General features: G+C 60.3%; 1 protein-coding gene across 1 annotated transcript in view; it reads right to left on the reverse strand.

Annotated features, from left to right (window-relative positions):
• Nucleotides 1–505: 505 nt before the first annotated feature.
• The window catches only part of LOC117644020 (5-hydroxytryptamine receptor 2A), a 96,904-nt gene continuing 79,617 nt past the window's right edge, over nt 506–17,792 (reverse strand). Inside the window, exons 4-9 of the mRNA XM_034383207.1 lie at nt 13,092–13,324; nt 6,465–6,654; nt 2,487–2,871; nt 2,227–2,404; nt 1,682–2,025; nt 506–1,452 (exon numbers count right to left, since the gene is read on the reverse strand). Coding sequence (XP_034239098.1) covers nt 1,089–1,452; nt 1,682–2,025; nt 2,227–2,404; nt 2,487–2,871; nt 6,465–6,654; nt 13,092–13,324 — 1,694 coding nt within the window. The 3' untranslated portion in view covers nt 506–1,088. The remainder of the gene's footprint in view (nt 1,453–1,681; nt 2,026–2,226; nt 2,405–2,486; nt 2,872–6,464; nt 6,655–13,091; nt 13,325–17,792) is intronic.

The raw sequence follows: 17,792 nt of genomic DNA on the forward strand, positions 1-17,792 counted from the left end.
ACACAAGATGAATACTGCGCTCAGCTCGACGCATCGCACTTAAGTTTTACATGAACAACAATTACGATACGGAAAAATTGATGTGGCCAGAGTAATTCGTATTCACTACCAGATATTTAACCACTCCAAAATATTATGATGAAACATCTCAAAAGAAACATCGCAATAATTCTGAATAACAAGATGCTGCATTTTACAACGCGTTTTCATATTTCTTTGGATTTTCACCGCCACCGAAATCCGATGTCCTTCAGTAAAATAGTATGACTTCATCACGCCCTACACGATATCATGTAAACCAGGCTCACGTGATAACGCAACAAACACTCGTAATGTTTTAAAGGTAATGATTTCTGCTAGGTTAGCGTGTTGAAAAGCCTTCTTTGTCTCCAGCTCCGTTTGACGGATGACAGGTTGCTCTTGTGGGTGAGAATCTCGACGACCCAGTGGAGCAAGATATTCTTCAGTCGTGTACAGAGTACTGTCGAAGTATATAGGCCCGATATACAAAGTACTTGACATTATTAATTGGGAGAAAAATGGAATAAATGCCTCACTTGTCACTTTCCTTCTCTCGGATATTGCTATAAAGTATTTAAGCGACTTCTAATATACTCTGTATGAAATATATAAATTACAAGGACTTTTCACCCCCTCACTATACTAATAGGAAGAACGATTTAGACGAAAAAATAAAACATTGGTTGCCTAGCTAATTTGATGGAAGTCTTCTGCACCACTTATCAAACACAATTGCTTGGTCCAGCGAAGCTTTTTCGATGGAATAATTATTTGGTTGGGGATGCGAGGGAAATGTTTCAAGTTCGTAACTTGTCAGTGGATTTCCCCATTCCGCCAACCAAACAACCACTTGCTTAAAGTCTATACCCCGGGCCGCCGCTCGGGTTCGAGTCCTGGCAGCGGCCGGGTGGAATCACACACTGTTTGGCTTGGTGGGGCTGAAGCTAGAAGCGCGTCGTTGTGTTTGGCTGCGGAGGCCCCACCGTGCTGAAGCTCAGAGTCCGGCCCCGGCCGCGGCCCCGGGCCCCCACCGCTGCCTGACGCCGAAAGACGGCGTCGTCTTGTTGTCATTGCCGCCAGCCCTTGGAGCGGTACTGGCACAGCAGGACCTTCTTGAAGGCCTGCCGGAACACCTTGTTGAAGATGGTGTAGAAGATGGGGTTGACCATGGAGGACGCGTAGCCCAGCCAGGTGGCGCAGTCGAACACGGCCGTGTGGATGCTGCGCTCGCACTCGACGCCGCAGATGGCGGGCACTAGGTTGAGCACGAAGAAGGGCGCCCAGAGCACCACGAAGGTGAAGAACACGACGCCCAGCACCTTGGTGGCCTTCTGCTCGAGGCGGATGATGCGGCCGTGGCGCGACGAGTTGCGCGACATGACGGACGAGCTGCGGGAGTGCTGGCTGCGCACCGTGTTGTTCCGCGTCAGGCTGCAACATGCGTGCGGTGGCGTTAGTCCGCGCTTCAAAGTGGGGCAAGGAACGCGGACGCGGAGCTTTTCCAATTTAGTTCGTTACTGTGCGCATGATGAACTCCCTAGATGCCTTTCATCAAAAGTGGGCCGCTTCCTGCGAGGAGCATGTGCCTGCCTCGCGTTACAGTGTACTGCGCCCCGTCTAACTACGTCAGGAATGTCGTCGGCCTGTCTATTAAGCTTACCTGACGTTGACGTCGTCCATGCCCTGGCCGTTGTTGTGGTGCCGCAGCGTGGCCGAGCGCCGCAGCAGCGGAATGCGCTGGGACAGCTTGCCGCGGTGCACCGGGGTGGAGTCCGCGCTGGCCGAGCCGCTGGAGGGCGCCTGCCTGGCGGCCGGCTGCCTGGGCGGCGCCGCGCTGCTGGCCGGCGTGCTGGTGCTGCTGTTGTCGTCCAGGCTGGAGCGGAACGTACCGTTGTCCCACGTCACCACCATGCCGCTGACCTTGGACGTCGACGGCGAGGCCGCCTCCTTGGGCATCTCGCAGCTCTTGCTGAGGTGCTGGCGCAGCGCGGAGCGCACGCCCAGCCCCGCGCCCAGCCCCGCGCCCAGGCTGCAGGCCTCGGTGGAGGGCACGATGATGATCTGCTCCGTGCTGCGGTTCGCCGCGGGCAGCTCGGCCGCCTCGCCGAAGTACGGGCAGCGGCACGGCGGCGGCAGCGGCAGCGCGGGGGGCGTCGACGCGGACCCCGTCCTGGAGGCCGCGTCGTCCTCGCCCGCCACGCGCACCTCGGGCACCTCGGACACCAAGCCGTCGCTCTGCTCGTGGTAGCTGTGCACGAGGCGCCGCGGGGTCGAGGCCTCGTCGCTGCCCTCGACGGCGGCCTCCACGTCGAACCGGTGGCGGCGGCGCACCGGGACCGGCGGCGTGTTGGCCGACTCGCCCAAGCCCACGGAGTTGTTGTCACTGCGCGAGAATGAAGAATCAGAGTGCCAGCCGCGAACGACGAACCGATGTCCGCGGTTTCGAAAACGCAAACCAAACTCACCCGAAGTTGTCGCAGCGGTGGTGCCGCATGACCAGTCCGATGCCCGGCATGGGCAGCGGCATGCGCAGGCAGGGCCGGCGCTCCGGGTCCTCGTCCTCGTCGGTGTCCTCCACGCACGAGCTGGCGGCGGCGTCCTCGGCGGCCCCCAGGCCACGCGACAGCTTGAGCATCTCGACGCCGAACTGGTGCAGGGCGGACATGGTGGAGGGTGTGGGCTCGGGCACGGAGCTCTCGGGCAGCCACAGCTCGTGCGTGTCCACCATGGTGAGCTCGGTGTCCGTGGAGGCCATGTTGTGCATGTTGTGCTGCGGCGTGGAGCACGCCGACGGCGGCTCCGACCGCGACGACCGCAGCATCAGCCGCCGCCATTTCCTCCGCCGCAGCCCTGCAAGGCACACCAACATGAAGCGCCGGGTGGCGGGGATCGAACCTGAGACCTCAAATCGGCACACTTTACCGGCGCTACACGCAGAGAATCAGAGAATCTGTATGGGCCCTGCGCGCCGCGCGCCGCACGCCGCCGCGCGCAGTCTGGAAAACGGTCACGTTACTGCCGGCAAGTGGAGCATAAGTTGCTGTCATTGGATCGTGCGCCGCGTGCCTCCAGCGGGGCCGAGGTGGGGCACAGTGGGGCAGAGCGGGGCACAGCCTGCGCCTTGTGGCCGCCAACTTGCCCTCACGCGCCGCGCCGCACCGCGCCGCCACTGCGCCGAACCAAGCCCACGCAAGCCTCTAATCCAGGCACGGGAAGGGTGTCAACCCGAAGGGAGGGGCGGGGGAAGAGGCTTTAAAACGCGCCAAAAATAAGATGAGGCTGGGGCCTACGCCGCCTCGACCCGCCACGGCCAGTGCCGGGAATCCACCCGACACCGATTACCAACCCCCCTGCCTCTCCCTCCCCCTTGGAGTGGTGGCCTCACTGCACCAAGGCATATCTCTCACCCATGAGCACCGGCAGCGGCGGCAGCCCAGCGAGCCGAGTCTGCAAGAGCCGAGTCGGTCTCCGCCTCGCCTTGGTGCTCGCCTCCGCGGCAGCAATCTGCTCGCCAACACTCGGCAGGAATTCAAAGAATAATGGGGGCAATCAGGCGGAGCCTTGAGTGGGGTTGGCTTCGAGCTTCGACTCGTGCAGCTCCTTAATTTAGCGCAGAAAGGCAAAAAAGCATAACGAAGAGGGGGAGCGGCGGGGCAGTGAGGCGGAGTGCGGCGAGCGTACTGCCGGCACTGCCGCGCAGACTCCACCTCTCGACTTGATTCCTCATCAGGCCTCACCGCCGGGCAGGCAGACAGGCAGGCGGGCAGGCAGGCAGGCGGGCAGGCAGGCAGGCGGGCAGGCAGGCAGGCGGGCAGGCAGGCAGGCAGGCAGGCAGGCAGGCAGGGAAGAAAGGCAACCTACACCTCGGAAAGACGAGACGGAGAAGGGGGAAAAAGGAGGGAAATCCCGTAGAAAAATCCTACTTCCTTTCTTTCTTGCCGGGAGCCTGATAAAGGGAGAGGGAGAGAGAGCGATGGAGTTACGTCACACGCCTTAAAGCGCATCAAACATGGATGGCGCGCACACGACGCGTAGGTTGCAGGCTCATTCCGAACGGGTCGCTCTGTCTCCCTCGCACTCATGGGAGAGGCCCGTGGCGGTGCGAGAGAGACGGAGCGACGAAACGACGCTTCGGTATCGCCCGGGCGCGCCCGGCCGTGGGAGACGCCTGTCGGGCCGGGGTTAGGCAACGCGCTGGGCACAGGTGTCGGGCGGGCCGGCCTACGCTCGGGCTGGCAGGCGCTCTGCACCGCCGCATGTGGACGCTGTGGACGCGGGGACCACCAAGCCGATGCACAGTGGGCCAGAAGATCGGTGGAGGCGGCCAAAATTCCAGACGCGTTTTCAGCTCCAGGGTCGGTAAACAGGACTCGAACCGAACGGGTGACCCCACCAATGGATTGCTCTCCGACCAAGGAATCCATTGGCGGGGTCACACGTTCTGTTCGAGTCCTGTTTAGCGACTCTGGAGCTCAAAACACGTCTAGAGTTTTGGCCGCCTCCACCGGTCTCCTGGCCCACTGTGCGGCGGCGCGGAGCGACACGTACTCGGAACGAGGAATCCATTGGTGGGGTCACACGTTCGGTTCGAGTCCTGTTTAGCGACTCTGGAGCTCAAAACGCGTCTAGAGTTTCGACCGCCTCCACCGGTCTTCTGGCCCACTGCGCGATGCCACCCGCGACAAGCAGACACGTGATTCATACCCCGGTTCAGTGCCGTGTCTCCTGGTCCGCTTGAATGCGATGCTGCTGCGGCTCCTCAGATTCCCTCGCGTGGAGCGCAGACCAGCCCATTCTCGGGCCGTTTTTAATTTACTGCTCGCCTCTTACCCAAAGTCTTTATCCTCCGATTTCAATAGCCCGATCATTCGCAAACTGCGCGCCGTCTCGTGTCGCGCGCCGGTCCCGCGCCCGCCCTCTCTCACACGCAAACCCATCCACGGCGTCAGGAAAGTGCGTGTCTTTAAATATGAACACCCTCTCTATATGTTAAAAGACACACGGGAGAAAGGAAGGAAGGCAAGGAGGAGGAAGTCTGTCGTGTTTTGCACGCGTTTTCCAGGAAAGCAGCCGTAACCCGATTTCTCCCCACAGCGAGGCCCCGCGCCCTGCACCTCGTGTTTTTGCGCCTCGTCTGTTTCATTTCACACCGCCCGGCCCCTCGCCGGTCGCCGCCCCTCGCCGCCCCGTGCCTCCACCGGTAATCGCGTCACACGCCGTCGGGGTGCACCGCGCGATGTGTGTGTGTGTGTGTGGTGTGTGTGTGTGTGTGTGTGTGTGTGTGAGAGAGAGAGAGAGAGAGAGAGAGGCCGCGCCGTACAGTCTGCTACCCGCTGGCGGCGTGATACTCACATGCCCGATATCGTCCACGCCCCAGGCCACGCCGCGCCGCGCCGTCACCTGCTGGGGCTGGCCGGGGTATGATTGCGTGAAATAATAAACGTGCCGCCATTGTCTGTGAGGGACAAAGGCCTGCACCACGTGCCCGGTGCTCCGCTCCGTGCTCCGGGCCGGACAGACGGGCTGGCAGCAACAAAGGGGGCGCCAACACTGCAGCCCTCGACCCGTTGCACCACACTGTGTCACCTGCCGACCGACTCCGAACGGTCGCTCCGTCTCTCTCGCACCGCGACGGGACGCCCCGTGAGGGCGACAGAGACAGAGCGACCGTTCGGAGTGGGCCTGCGCTGGCGCGGCGACGCCACGGCGCTGGGAGACCCGGACGAGTGGACGCACACTGCGTGTCTGGACACGATTTGAGCTTCTTGTCCTCCAGCGGGGCTCCAGTGAACCGACCGTGCGAAGGTAGCGACGGATCCCAGGGGGCAATCGACCGGTACCCTCGGGCCTCATTCGCGTCCTTTGAGCTCGGGGCGCTTTGTCTGTTTGGGATGCACTGCACTTCCAGCACTGCCACTGCACTGCGATTAGTGTCACCGTGGGGCTCTTGGCGCTTCGGGGGACGAGGGCCGCGCCGCGCCACGCCGGGCCGTAGGGCTGTGAGCCGTGCGGGTCATCAGTGAGGCAGCAGGCAGGATTGTTTGCATTGATCCGCCGGCCCGGGGGGCACATTCAGACGAAAACGCCGAGGCCGCCCTGCGTTTATCCCTTCTGATTGGCTGGTCGCTCAAGGGCCCCGTCAGAGGGCCAATCTCGTTCAAAGTGCAAGGGCTGCTGAGACTCCGGGCCCCCGCGCGGCCCAGCGCCGCCCCTGCGGGGCCGGGGATGAATAAGGACGACGCACACTCACTCTCTCACACACAAACAAAATACACTCGCAAACTCACACAAACGCGCCGCGCACCCGTCCTCTCTCTGTCGCTCCCTCTCACACACTCACACCAGTAAAACACACACACGCACACAACACGAAAATTCAACATTCTTACCTCTCGGCCGCGGCCAGCGCCTTGTTAAAATATGCAAATTAAAATTGCACGAACCTGGCGTGGAGGGGTGCCAGCCGCCGCCGCCGCAGAGGTTCTGCTGCTGCAGGGCGAGCAGGCGCACGGTGAGGGCGTAGGTGAGCAGCATCACGCCCAGCGGGATGTAGAAGCACACGATGCTGCCTATCAGCTTGTACAGCGGGTCGGGGATCTGGCAGGTGCCGTCGATGAGCACCGAGTCCTGGTTCTGCAACAGAGACACCGACGTGTTTTCACTTTCGGACGAGGAAAAGAGGGGTGTTTTCTCGCGGGGCTGGGGCCGTATCCGGTTTAGCTGGCCGTCAACGGTGGCATGGACTGCACGACGTGGGCGTTGGGGGGTCGCGCAGCGAACAGTCCTGCCCACCTTCCTCCCCTCGCTCTCCCCTACCGGCCGCGCTAGCTATTATTCAAGGCGCGGCCGCCAGCCGACTCTGAAGAGTCCGCCGCGCGGTCTCTCTCGCACCCCGCCGCGAGAGCGACAGAGACGGTGTGCCCCTCCGGAGTCGGCCCCGGGCGGAAGGGCGAGACGAGGAGGCACGGCGGTACCGCCAAGTCGCACCGGCACGCCGCCGCCGCCGCCACGCAGGCCCTCGTCCTCATCGTGAAGCAGGCCGCCGCGCCAGCGCGCCGCTCAAGGTCGCGAAGCTCCGGCAGCCCGACGGCAGCCCCTCATCGCGGTCGACTTGGGGCCGGGCTAAGTGATCTGGTCCTGGTCCCCACTCCGCACAGTGGGCCAGAAGACCTGCAGAGGCGGCTAAAACTCTAGACGCGTTTTGAGCTCAGGAGTCGCTAAACCGGGCTCGAACCGCACGTGTGACCCTACCAAAGGATTTCTCGTTCGGAGAGCTATCCATTGGTAGGGTCACAATTCCAATTCGTGTCCCATTTGGCGGCTTCGGAGCTCAAAACGCGACCGGGATTTTGGCCGCCTCCACCAGTCTTCTGGCCCACTGTGCTCCGTCTGCCAGTCTCCCATCGACCCCACACTCGTTAAAGACCAGGCCGCCTTCTTTTGGTCGCGCCCACGCTGATATGTCGCCCCAACTAGTGGCCTCCGCCCGCTCCACCCTCAACCCCCGCGCGTTAATGAAGCCCCGATTAAGCCGAGGGCGGTGGCAGTGCTCCTCGCTCCGGGACGGCCCCCGCAGCCGAAAGGGTTGCGGCACACTGGCACACGTGCGCGGCGCGCAGCCGCTCCCACGGTCAGGGCCATCGAGGCCATCGGGGCCGTCATCGTCATCCCTAACGGCCAGGCAGTAGTGCCGCGCCACTGTGCAGCACTGCCCGGCACTGCCCAGGGCGAAGGGCTACTTTGTTGCGCTGGCTGCACTCTGGCCTCGCGATGGCCGCGCGGTGGGTTCGCGGTGGGTTCGCGGTGGGTTCGCGGTGGGTTCGCGGTGGGTTCGCGGTGGCCTCGCGGTGGGTTCGCGGTGGGTTCGCGGTGCGGTGCTGTGGTCAGACGGGCTGCCCTCACGTGCAAAATAAACGGATCTCGACTTTGAAATTTTTCAACGACCCAGTTCTCCTTTTCCAAAAAAAACTCTTTTGAAGTTGTTTACCTTTATAACGCCATTTGTCTGGAATTTCTGCTCGAGTTTCGAGACGCAACATTCCAAATCAGTTTTTTTTACTGAGTGTTTTGCTGCCTGTGGTGAGAAAAGTGTCGAAAAATGCCACTGCCAGGACCCTGGACCTTCTTCTTTTTTTTCGCGTGCACTGAAAAACCAAACGTGGTCTAGACCGCACCACTGGTGTGGTCAGATGGATGCCATTTTGACCGCATCAGTTGGTGTGGTCTGGACCACGTTTGGCCACGTTTGGTGTGGTCTAGACCACACCAAACGCCCCAAACGTGGTCTAGACCACACCAACTGATGCGGTCAAAATGGCATCCATTTGACCACACCAGTTGGTGCGGTCTAGACCACGTTTGGTTTTTCAGTGTGTTGGGGAAGGGGCCCACGCGTTGCTTCGCACTCGCCGCAGGGAACACTTTGAGAATATTGAAAAAAACATGACCGCGTGGTCTGCGAGGCGAGGCGACCGGGTCCCAGCCCACCTTGGCGCCCTCGGCGGCCTCGGCGGGGCTTACCCGCCGGAAAGGACGTGCCGGCAGCGTGCCGCCGGGTCGCGGAAGCGCGAGGAGTGGCGTGGGTGGCGACGACGCCGAGGCTGCGTCCGAGTACCGGCTGTCGGAAGAGTGAGTCAGCGTGGAGATCGGAAAACAGATAGTTGGAGAACTTCCGGAACTTCCGGCCCAGCCTGGCGGCGCGGCCTGGCGCGGCGTGGCCGGCTCAAGATGACGGCGTGAACGAACGCGGGACGCGCTAATACGCCCTCGCTGAGACGAATGTGAGTTTTGGCTGTTCTTTATCTGGGAAAGCCATGCGGAGCGCGGAAGCTCGGCAGAAGGGACCGGCCGGTTGAACCGCGTCGTCGCCGCTCCTTTTTTCCTTGCGTTTTTTTCCTGTCGCGCAGTGGACAGAGGCCGTACTCGTGCGGCAGGGGCTCGACAGTCTTGGTCACGGGACTTGAATTTGTCATGACACCCGCCCCGCCCCTCGCGAGGAGGGTCGGAATAATGAAGGAGGCTGAAGCGCTGCACCGAGTCAGGCCGAGTCTGCACTAGTTACAGTGTGGGGCCTCGCACCTGCACCAGGTGACGTACTGGAGAGTCGCTTTGGCCGGGACAGCCGGGCCGCCGGGGCAGAGCCGGCGGAGCGCTCGATCCAGACGAACATTCCACGACGGTCCTGGCGCCCGGGGCGGGGGCTCCGGGGACCGCTCCGCCCCGCCCCTCCCCACCCCCGGGGTGTTTGCAGGCGGCTGCCTCCGTCGCTGCCCCGGCATGACACAGAAAGGCACGCCGCAGAAACTTTGGTGCCGATGCCACGCGAATTTTGCTCCAGGCTGTCGCGCCTCGCCGGCTCGTTCTCCGAGTGGCCGTCGCCGTCGCCAGCAGGCAGACCTGGCGAGGGGACAGGTTTCAGAGCTGCTCGCGTTGTACAGCCCCGGCACTCTAAAAAAAAATTCTTACTTTATGCCGAGTTTGGAACTGCACTGACACCAGCCGGCCGGGCACAATAGACAACTCTTTACCGAACTCGTTGAAAATGACGTCAAGTTGTCCCCTCCCTTCCCCGAAAGTCCGCGCACGGTATTGCGGCCGGTCTGTGCCGCGGACTGTCACCTGCCAGGAGCTGCCAGGCTGCCGGGGCTCCGGACACTGATTAAAAACGCGTCGTCCTCGTCGTCCTGGCTGTGGTGGCCGCTCTCTGACGGACGAGCAGGACGTTGGGGAAGATGGGGCCATAAGTCTGTTGGGCAAGCCAGGCAGCCAGTGAGGCAGGCAGGCAGGCAGCCAGTCAGGCAGCGAGGCAGCCAAGCGGGCGAGGCGACGGAAACGCGCAGCACACCGCCGCCCCACTCCGCCCCACGGCCACGCGGCGCGACGTGAACATGCGCATTTATCAAACAAAACAATTTGGGGAATGGGCGCGCGATGGCCCCGCCCGGACGCTACGCCACAGCCACGGCGCGACCACAGCGCCACTCCGCCGCCTACACTGGAGGAGGGGTAGACACGCTGCGGGTCCGCGGCCTCTACACTCCGAGTTCCCCGAGCACCTCCACGACGACGACGGTGTTGTCCTCCTGCTTCGAGAGCACCTACTCGTTTTCGGATGGCGTATCGGTGCGAGTGCAATGCGGGGCCCAAGGGAGGAGGGGCAGCGGGGGAGGTTCTCGGCGCGCAAACTCCTTGGTTGTTGCAGCACTCCGTCTTTACGAGAAGCAAGCGGAGCAGCAGCTCAGAGAAAAGTGAACAAAATGCGCGCTCTGGGCCGCCGGACCCGCATAGCTTCCGCCTCCTCATCGCAAAGACGATTAAAAGTAGGGAGCAGGAAAACAAGTTGCCCTGCTGGATACAGCTCGGCGCGCAGCATCGAGCTGGTGTTGAACGCGCGCCCCGGGGCCCTGGCTGGGCCTGGGCGGACATCCCTGAACAGCTCCTTTACAAACTTGAGTTACAAAGCCTCCTGGCGGGCGGGCCGGCTGGCGGCGATCAGACGTCGAAGCGGAAACGACAACGAGGACAACGTCGCGGGAGCAGGTTTTAATAAAGGCACGCTGTCGTTAACAGGCGGCCCACGGCACAGCCCTTCTGACCTGATCGCCTCAGCGCCGCAGTCGGCTCCCAGGGGCCCTAGATGGCTGGGCCAGGCAACAGCGCTGCGCTGCTTGGTGCCCCAGGAGGGGCACCAAAATCCGGCCGAGAGGAGCGCCAAAATGCTCAAATTAATTAGGACCCGCTCCCCCCTCTCTCCCTCCGCGCGTCGACGCGCGAGCTCTCTATTTTTCGTCTGATTTCCGGTCACCACTAATTTGGCCGCTTTCGTCCGCAGTCTGCAGGTGGAATTGAAGACGACCGGAGCGGCAAAATCGATTCCGGAGGGCCAATGGACGTGATGGAACACCTCGGTCGAGTGGCCGGGAACCGACGGGAGCCGAGGGAGCCGAGGGAACCGAGGGAACCGCAGCACGGCCTGGAGGAGGCGGCGGGACTCCGGGCCTATTTCGAGTGCCGTTCCGGGAATGGGACTGGATCAAACACACATTGTGGTTCCAATGAGGAATACACCGCGTTGGTTTGAGGAGGACGGCTGAAACCGTTCCAGCGCTGTTGGGTCCCACCTGCGAGTGGAGGGCCAGGTAGCTGTATTAACGAAACGAAGCGGGTTGGCGCCGCTGTCCGAGAGGAGGGCCATTCTGCGGCCATCTGCCATGACAATGACGGATTGGCCAGCCCCGTCCCCCGCCACACCCCGCCGCCTACCGACACGGCGCGGCGCAGCGCGGGCCTTGTCTGGATTGCCACAAGCTGGGTGCGATCCCCATCAAGGCCCGCCCTCTCCGCCTCCATCCACGGCACACACATGGGGCTGGTGCGTTGTTTCCTCGTGAGATCCTCCCCCCTCCTCTCTGCTCGACGGTAATGCTTTGTGTCAATGTGCCGAGACGCTTCAAGTGTGACTAAAGTCGTTGGTTAGCCCGGTGATTTCCACGAAAATGACACGAAGAGGAATCCAGTCCGCAAACATTTAGTCGCCTCTGCAGTCATTCGGATTGTTATTGGACCACTTTCCTTTTCCGTGTAGGAAGTTAATCGCGTTTGTTTCCGCGACGGTTACAGCTGTCGAAAAGTTTCCTTCGAGGAGTGATTTGACGGCCTCCCCTCCCACAGGCCGCGCCGTGGATGTCACTGCCACTGGTGACGCCGTAGTTGATGGCGGGGAGGGTGGCTGCCGGTGGCTGCCGGTGTCTGCGCGTTGTGATCGGCGTGGCAGCGACGCCCAGAATCGGCATCCCAGCCATTTCCGCTTGGTGCTGACTCAGCTTCAGGTGGCCACACCATATCGAACCGCCGTCGTGCCAGGCGCCACTACTTTTTATCCGCGTGCTCTCTCAAAGCTCGCTCGGCCCAGATGGCCGACCGGCCGCGGGAGCGAGCTTTTTCAGCCGCATAAGCGGGTGCCACTAGCCGCGCGGGGAGCAGGGTTAGTCTGTGCCAAATTTCGATGTGTGGCAGTATCTGCGGCGCCGCTACTTCTTCCAGCGCGTCTTTTTTCACTCGGCAGTCCTTTCCGCTTTAAGAACCTCGTCGGCAGGGCGGAGTCAGGGCGGAGGCAGCGGTGCCCTCGGCCTCGCCGGACTCAAGGGCCTCCGTTTTTTCCCTTTCCAGTCCTTTTTTTTCCACGATGTAGTGTGTGACACGGACGTGGTCTCTGCTCCGCACTCCGACATTAGCCCGCGACCTTGCCGGGCTCGCCACGCTTGCCACGCTTGCCGCCGCGCGGCCCGCCAAACTTTCAAACTGATGAGCGTGGGTTGCTAATGAGTTGGCGCGCAGCGCACGCGACGGCACGCACCCGACACGCCGACAGCCCCTCGACCCACATAGAGGCACGGTCAGGTGGGACAGATATATATATTTCTCATGTACCGCGACCCTGAATTCTCGGATTTGATCTAAACTCAACCGGAGGTATTACTTTGGGTGCCCTTATGCGTTTCCGACGATAACCAGACCCCGTGGAATTGGGAAAGGGGCAAGGTCCAAACAGAGGTGCCACTCGGCGAGGTGACGCGGTGAATGCTGGCAGCCATTTATCAACACCTCGCGGGTCGGCTCTGGGGTTGGCAACTTGATCTGTCCCTCCCCCTCCCTTTTCTCTAAGTCCTTTGTGGGCCGCGCAATCATTAGTCGCTTGGCGGGATGGTGTTGTATCGATTCGCGGCCGCCTTTGACCTCCCTCTGCATTTAGCGGTGTGAGTGTCCCGTCCGGATCCGGGAAACCCTGGCCGCGGCCTGGCCCCCTCCGCCTCCAGAGGCCTCGGTAGGACGGTGGGGCTGTATTTGATCAAAAGACTCTCCCGGCCGATTGCAAGGCCCGTTTGTGTATACACTGTGCGGCGAGGAGGCCGCCGAGCGGGGCTCAGTGCCGCTAGCGGGATGTCTGGTTGTGCGATCATGAATACGCCAGCCCCCTGCCCTGTGTATAGTGTTCGCAGGGGGCTGCGGTGTCCTAGTTTGCAAACACACCCTGTAATATGCACCGTCCAAGTCAGAAAAAAAATGTTTACCTGCGAATACATGAGGCTGAGCGGCAAGCTCATCGCGATCGAGAGCAGCCACACGAAGACGATCTTGAGCGTGACCCGCCTGCGCGTCTTGTTGCGGCCGAAGCGCATCGGGTAGCGCAGGCTGAGGTAGCGGTCCACGGAGATGGTGCACAGGTGCATGATGGAGGCCGTGCAGAACAGCACGTCCAGGCAGATCCACACCAGGCAGTACACGGAGGGCAGCGGGAAGAAGCCTGCAACAAGCGGGGCCGCAGTGTTTCAGAAAAAAAGAAAAATGAAGCATGAATATAACGGGCAGGAAAGACGCGCATCTCCGGGCAAATCGCTCCGCCCGCCAACGTGCTGTATACCTGCAGGCGTCGCGCTGTCTGGCCGCCAGCTCGGGCGCCCGGCTGCGAATATAGGTTGCCTTTTCCACGCCATGTACCGGGGCCGCGCTGCCTCGGCAGTGCCAGGGCCGTGCCAAGGCCGGGAGTTTGCAGCCTCCCTGAGCATCGGGATTGATATAAATCGGGATGGATGAGATATGCGCTGAGGCGGAACGAATCGGCCCGGGTCCCCGTCGCGAGTCAGACGCCGGGGGGGGGGGGGGGGCACGTGCGAGTTGAGGGTCCTGGAGACCACCATGCACCACGCCACGCACACACACACAGGAAGCACGCAACCCCGGCAATAACACGCCACATGCGAACAGAGCAGCGTGTGTGTGAGTGTGTGTGTTGAGCAATCTAATTTCTCATACGCTTTGAGGCCCCCTGATGACATCCTCTCCTCCCCGAAGCCCCTCAGCGACCAGAGGACCCTATGTGACCGCAGACACCGCATTTGGGTAGGCGTAGAGTGTTGCTGCAGCCCTCCCCACCCTCAAGACAGGGATTGGACAGCCGTGTGCGGTTCACGTCCCGAGGGCCGGGCCTAAGGCCAGGCCTGTCTGGCAGCGCTCAACACAAACCTGAAGTAGTGGCGCAGGTGAGGAGGCAGCCCCAGACAATGCAAATAGGCTGGCCTCAAAGCAAGAAACACCCACCACATCACAGAAACGCGCTTACACACACACAGCGAGAGAGTTCCCCATAACTCCGCCCGAGTACTAGTATCCTCTCCGTCAAGCTAATTTGTGTGAAGCCGTTGCTCTTCTCGCCCCCTCTCCTTTCAACTCAACGTCGCATCTCGTCCGTCCACTTTACATGATAGACTGATTCAATGAGGTGACCGACCTACCCGTTGCTTGTGCCGCAACCAATTTTCCCCTGGCCATACGGTCGTTGTGATTTTCGCTTAACCTGGCCCTGCCCCAAGGTAGGACACCTAAATCCCGGCTCGCCCCTGCCGCCCGGCAGGTTTGCCTCCCGGAGCACCTCGCCGAACCACCTGCCTCGCACCCGAACACTTTCCATCCCCGTCCTCATCCACCCGGCCAGGGTCCACCAACGTGGTCACGGTTGGGCCCTAAACTTGATCTCGGCCAGTGTAGCGCGTCTCATAACGACGTGGAGCTCCGTCACGAGTGTGTCACGCTTCGTGTCCCGCATGCCGTCACAGGCGTGCCTCGCGCTCCCTCACGGGTGAAGCTCGCGCGCACGGCGCCAACCTGTTTGCCGCACACATTCAGCTGACGAGCAGAGCGGCACCGCGACGAATATTTCATGTACCGAGAGATGAAAATATCGAGCAAGTCGGGAGGGCGAGGCGCACCGTCAGTCCGCGGACAGAAAGGGGAACTCAGTCAGACTGCTCCTTTTGCTGACGGTGGCAAAAAAGCAGTCAAAAGTGATAGGTACTACACTCAATAAAAAGGCAGAAAGAAAACAGAGAAACAGAATAGACAGATGGAGAAGCAGCAGTGGCCGCGTGATCGATCCCTTTCCTAAGCCCACCCCGACATGTTTTGTCAATTTCTCTCTGCTGTACCTAAGTGCTATTTAAACGAAGCGAACGCGGGGCGCAAGCACACGCAGCACATTATTCGGGATGTTTATTTCATGGGGGGTGAGTCATGGCCCAGTATGGCATTCCGCTTTGCTTGCTTTGCTTGGCAGGCTGCAGTGTTGGACCCCGAGTTGCACGGACCAGAAAAAGAAGAAGAAAAAGAGGAAATAATGTAGTTTTAAAGCAAAATTTTACAGGAACTGTTGGTTTTTCTCGGGTGGCTCCAGCACGGGCGGGGATAGGTGTAGTAATGATCTTATAACCACAACATGGTGACTCCAGCACCGCACCGCCAAATCGTGACAAAGTGAGCTTGGGCATTAGGCTGCTGTGGGAATGTCTTGGGGACAACGCTTGACCCAGACAAAAACGCAATGCTGAAAGATGTTCGTTCCAAAACTGTGCAAAACTACAAATATGATTGGAACGTGGCTGAATTGCACTGCTGCAGCCTTTGCAAGTGTGTGCTTGATCAATGATATTCTTTCTGAATTACGCACTGATTCTTGGGGTGGGTTTGTGAAGTGACCTTAGCTTTTTCTTGGATCCAATTTCCGGAGTCGAATGCCGTGACCTCTTGGGCGGACCGAAACGGCCATAGCTATTATTTTAAAAGGGCGCGGCAGGTGGAGAAGAAACCGCGTTATACACTCCCACAGCCCATGCTATCGAGTTCCAGGTCAGCAGCCTAGCGCATGGTCAAATCGTATGTTCTTTTCTCGATTACGTTGAAGCCTTGCTCCAGGAGGCAGTTAAGGTGACCGCCGACGCCATTTTAGCTGCTCCCATCCGTTCTGCCGAAGGCCCCGTCACATCGATGCCATGCTACACCCTGAGAGGTGCCATTAGGGGCAGAGCGGACCATCCATCTCGACTAGCAAACTGCTTCCAATCATTGCTCCGTGGCTCTACGGAAGCCCCGTAAGTGTGAGAGAGACAAAGCGACTCTATTGCGAATCAACCTGCTGTCAGCCCTTCCCCTACCGTCCTGCATGTCATCACTCCGAGCGTCGTCGGCAGCGTTAACAAGGCAGGCTGCAGCATAACCCACACGGCAGGTAAGTGTCGCGAACAGGGCCTCAGTTTTTAAACAGTTTTATGCAAACGACATTAAAAATGAGTCACGCTGCTGGAATTATTCACTGAATCTACGGATCCCGCCCGCCTGAGGGCCTCGAGGAACCAGGTCATGGCGCAGAAAGCTGGGAGCCTCGGGAAAAGCCACGCACGGCCGAATGCAGAGTTGACGGTGCTCCTTATCTTCCCTCCAGGCGACTGGATCGCCTCCTCACGCCTCGCCCGGGCCTCGCCCAGGCCTCGCCCGACTTTAGAGAGAGTTGGTCTTGGCGACGCGAGACGTCGCAAGGCGCCGCGATCCCCTGCAGACTGATAATGCTATCGGGGCGCGAATTATCGCCCGGAATTACTTTCCGCCGGCACTCTGTCTCTTTCTCTTTCTCCGGGCCGAGCGACGTCCTGGTCCTTCGACGGCGCGGCTGCCCTGCAGACGCGTTCTAAACAGCATCGCCCCATCCATCTCGCACCCATGATGGTTTGGCCCCGGTGGGAGGGAGAAAGAGCGACGAAAGACCGTTCGGAATCAGCCTGCAGGCCTGGCCAATTGAAACGAACGGTTTAATTAGGCTGGATAATGCGGCATGGCGGGCCACGGCTCCCGAAAGACGTCCGTTTGGCTGTCTGTCTGTCTGCCCATCCTTTCCCTGGACACAAAGAAAGGGACGTGCAGAAAGAGTGGACAGAAAGAAGGTGCGTCTTTGATGACGGCGAGATTAACGATGCCTCACCCCTTGCCGAAATGATCACGTGCAAAGTGAGTTAGAATCCCCCGAAAGAAGGGTCGGACCAGACAGGACCAGAAGAGTGCCGTCTCTATCGCATTCGCGTTGCGTGGAGGTGCGAGAGAGACAGAAAGCACTCCTCGGAATGGGTCTGCCGGCCCAAGTGCCCTCCGGCGATCGTGCGCTGAATCACGACGCCGGGAGTCGCGGCAAGCAGCCCCGGACCGGCAAGCATTCCGCCAACTCAAAACAACAGCCATTCGATTGGATTCCAAACTCCGCGGAACGGCCATTATGGCCTGCCGTTGGAATTGCCTCAAAATTAAACGTAACGTGATTGAGAACTAGGTTTGGAAAGAATTGGGTCCCGCAGGCGGCAGTGACGCGGCCCGCAAGAATGGAGGATGAAAATGGCGGGAAGTGGTAAGGCCCCAGCTGGGTCTCACTCGTCCGTGTACCTGGGACAACCACAAATCTGCAACTGGCAGTAGCTTTGGGTCTCCTGAGGTATTTTTCCATGCGAGGAGTACATCGTTTACGAAGAAGTCCGTTCGAAGTTACTCCCACTCCCCACAGAGGCGCGACTACAAGCTCGCAGCACTGTCTTTTCCTCACCTGCGAGACAAACATTTTGTAACCCCACTCTCCCCACCCCTAGCAGGGGAATTCGCTCTAGAGGGCTCCAACAATAACCACCCCACCTTGCCCTCGAGAGGGGCGCGGTGCCGCGGGGTGGGGCGGCTAGGGCGCGTTGGGGTGCGATGCAGCCCCCCGTCGCGTGCCACGGCGTGTCGGACCCCGCCACGTTAATTGTCTGCTTGATTTGACACGACATACCCTCTCATCGCCCAGACACCCATCACTTCATTGGACAAAGGAACAAGCCACACAGAGATACAGCGGAAGAAATACAATAAACAATTATTCGGAATCCGTTTTTGTTTAGACATTGACGCGGCTCGGTACGTTTTCA

The sequence above is a fragment of the Thrips palmi genome, unplaced genomic scaffold (assembly GCF_012932325.1).
Source record: "Thrips palmi isolate BJ-2018 unplaced genomic scaffold, TpBJ-2018v1 HiC_scaffold_17, whole genome shotgun sequence".
Taxonomy (NCBI): Eukaryota; Metazoa; Arthropoda; class Insecta; order Thysanoptera; family Thripidae; genus Thrips; species Thrips palmi.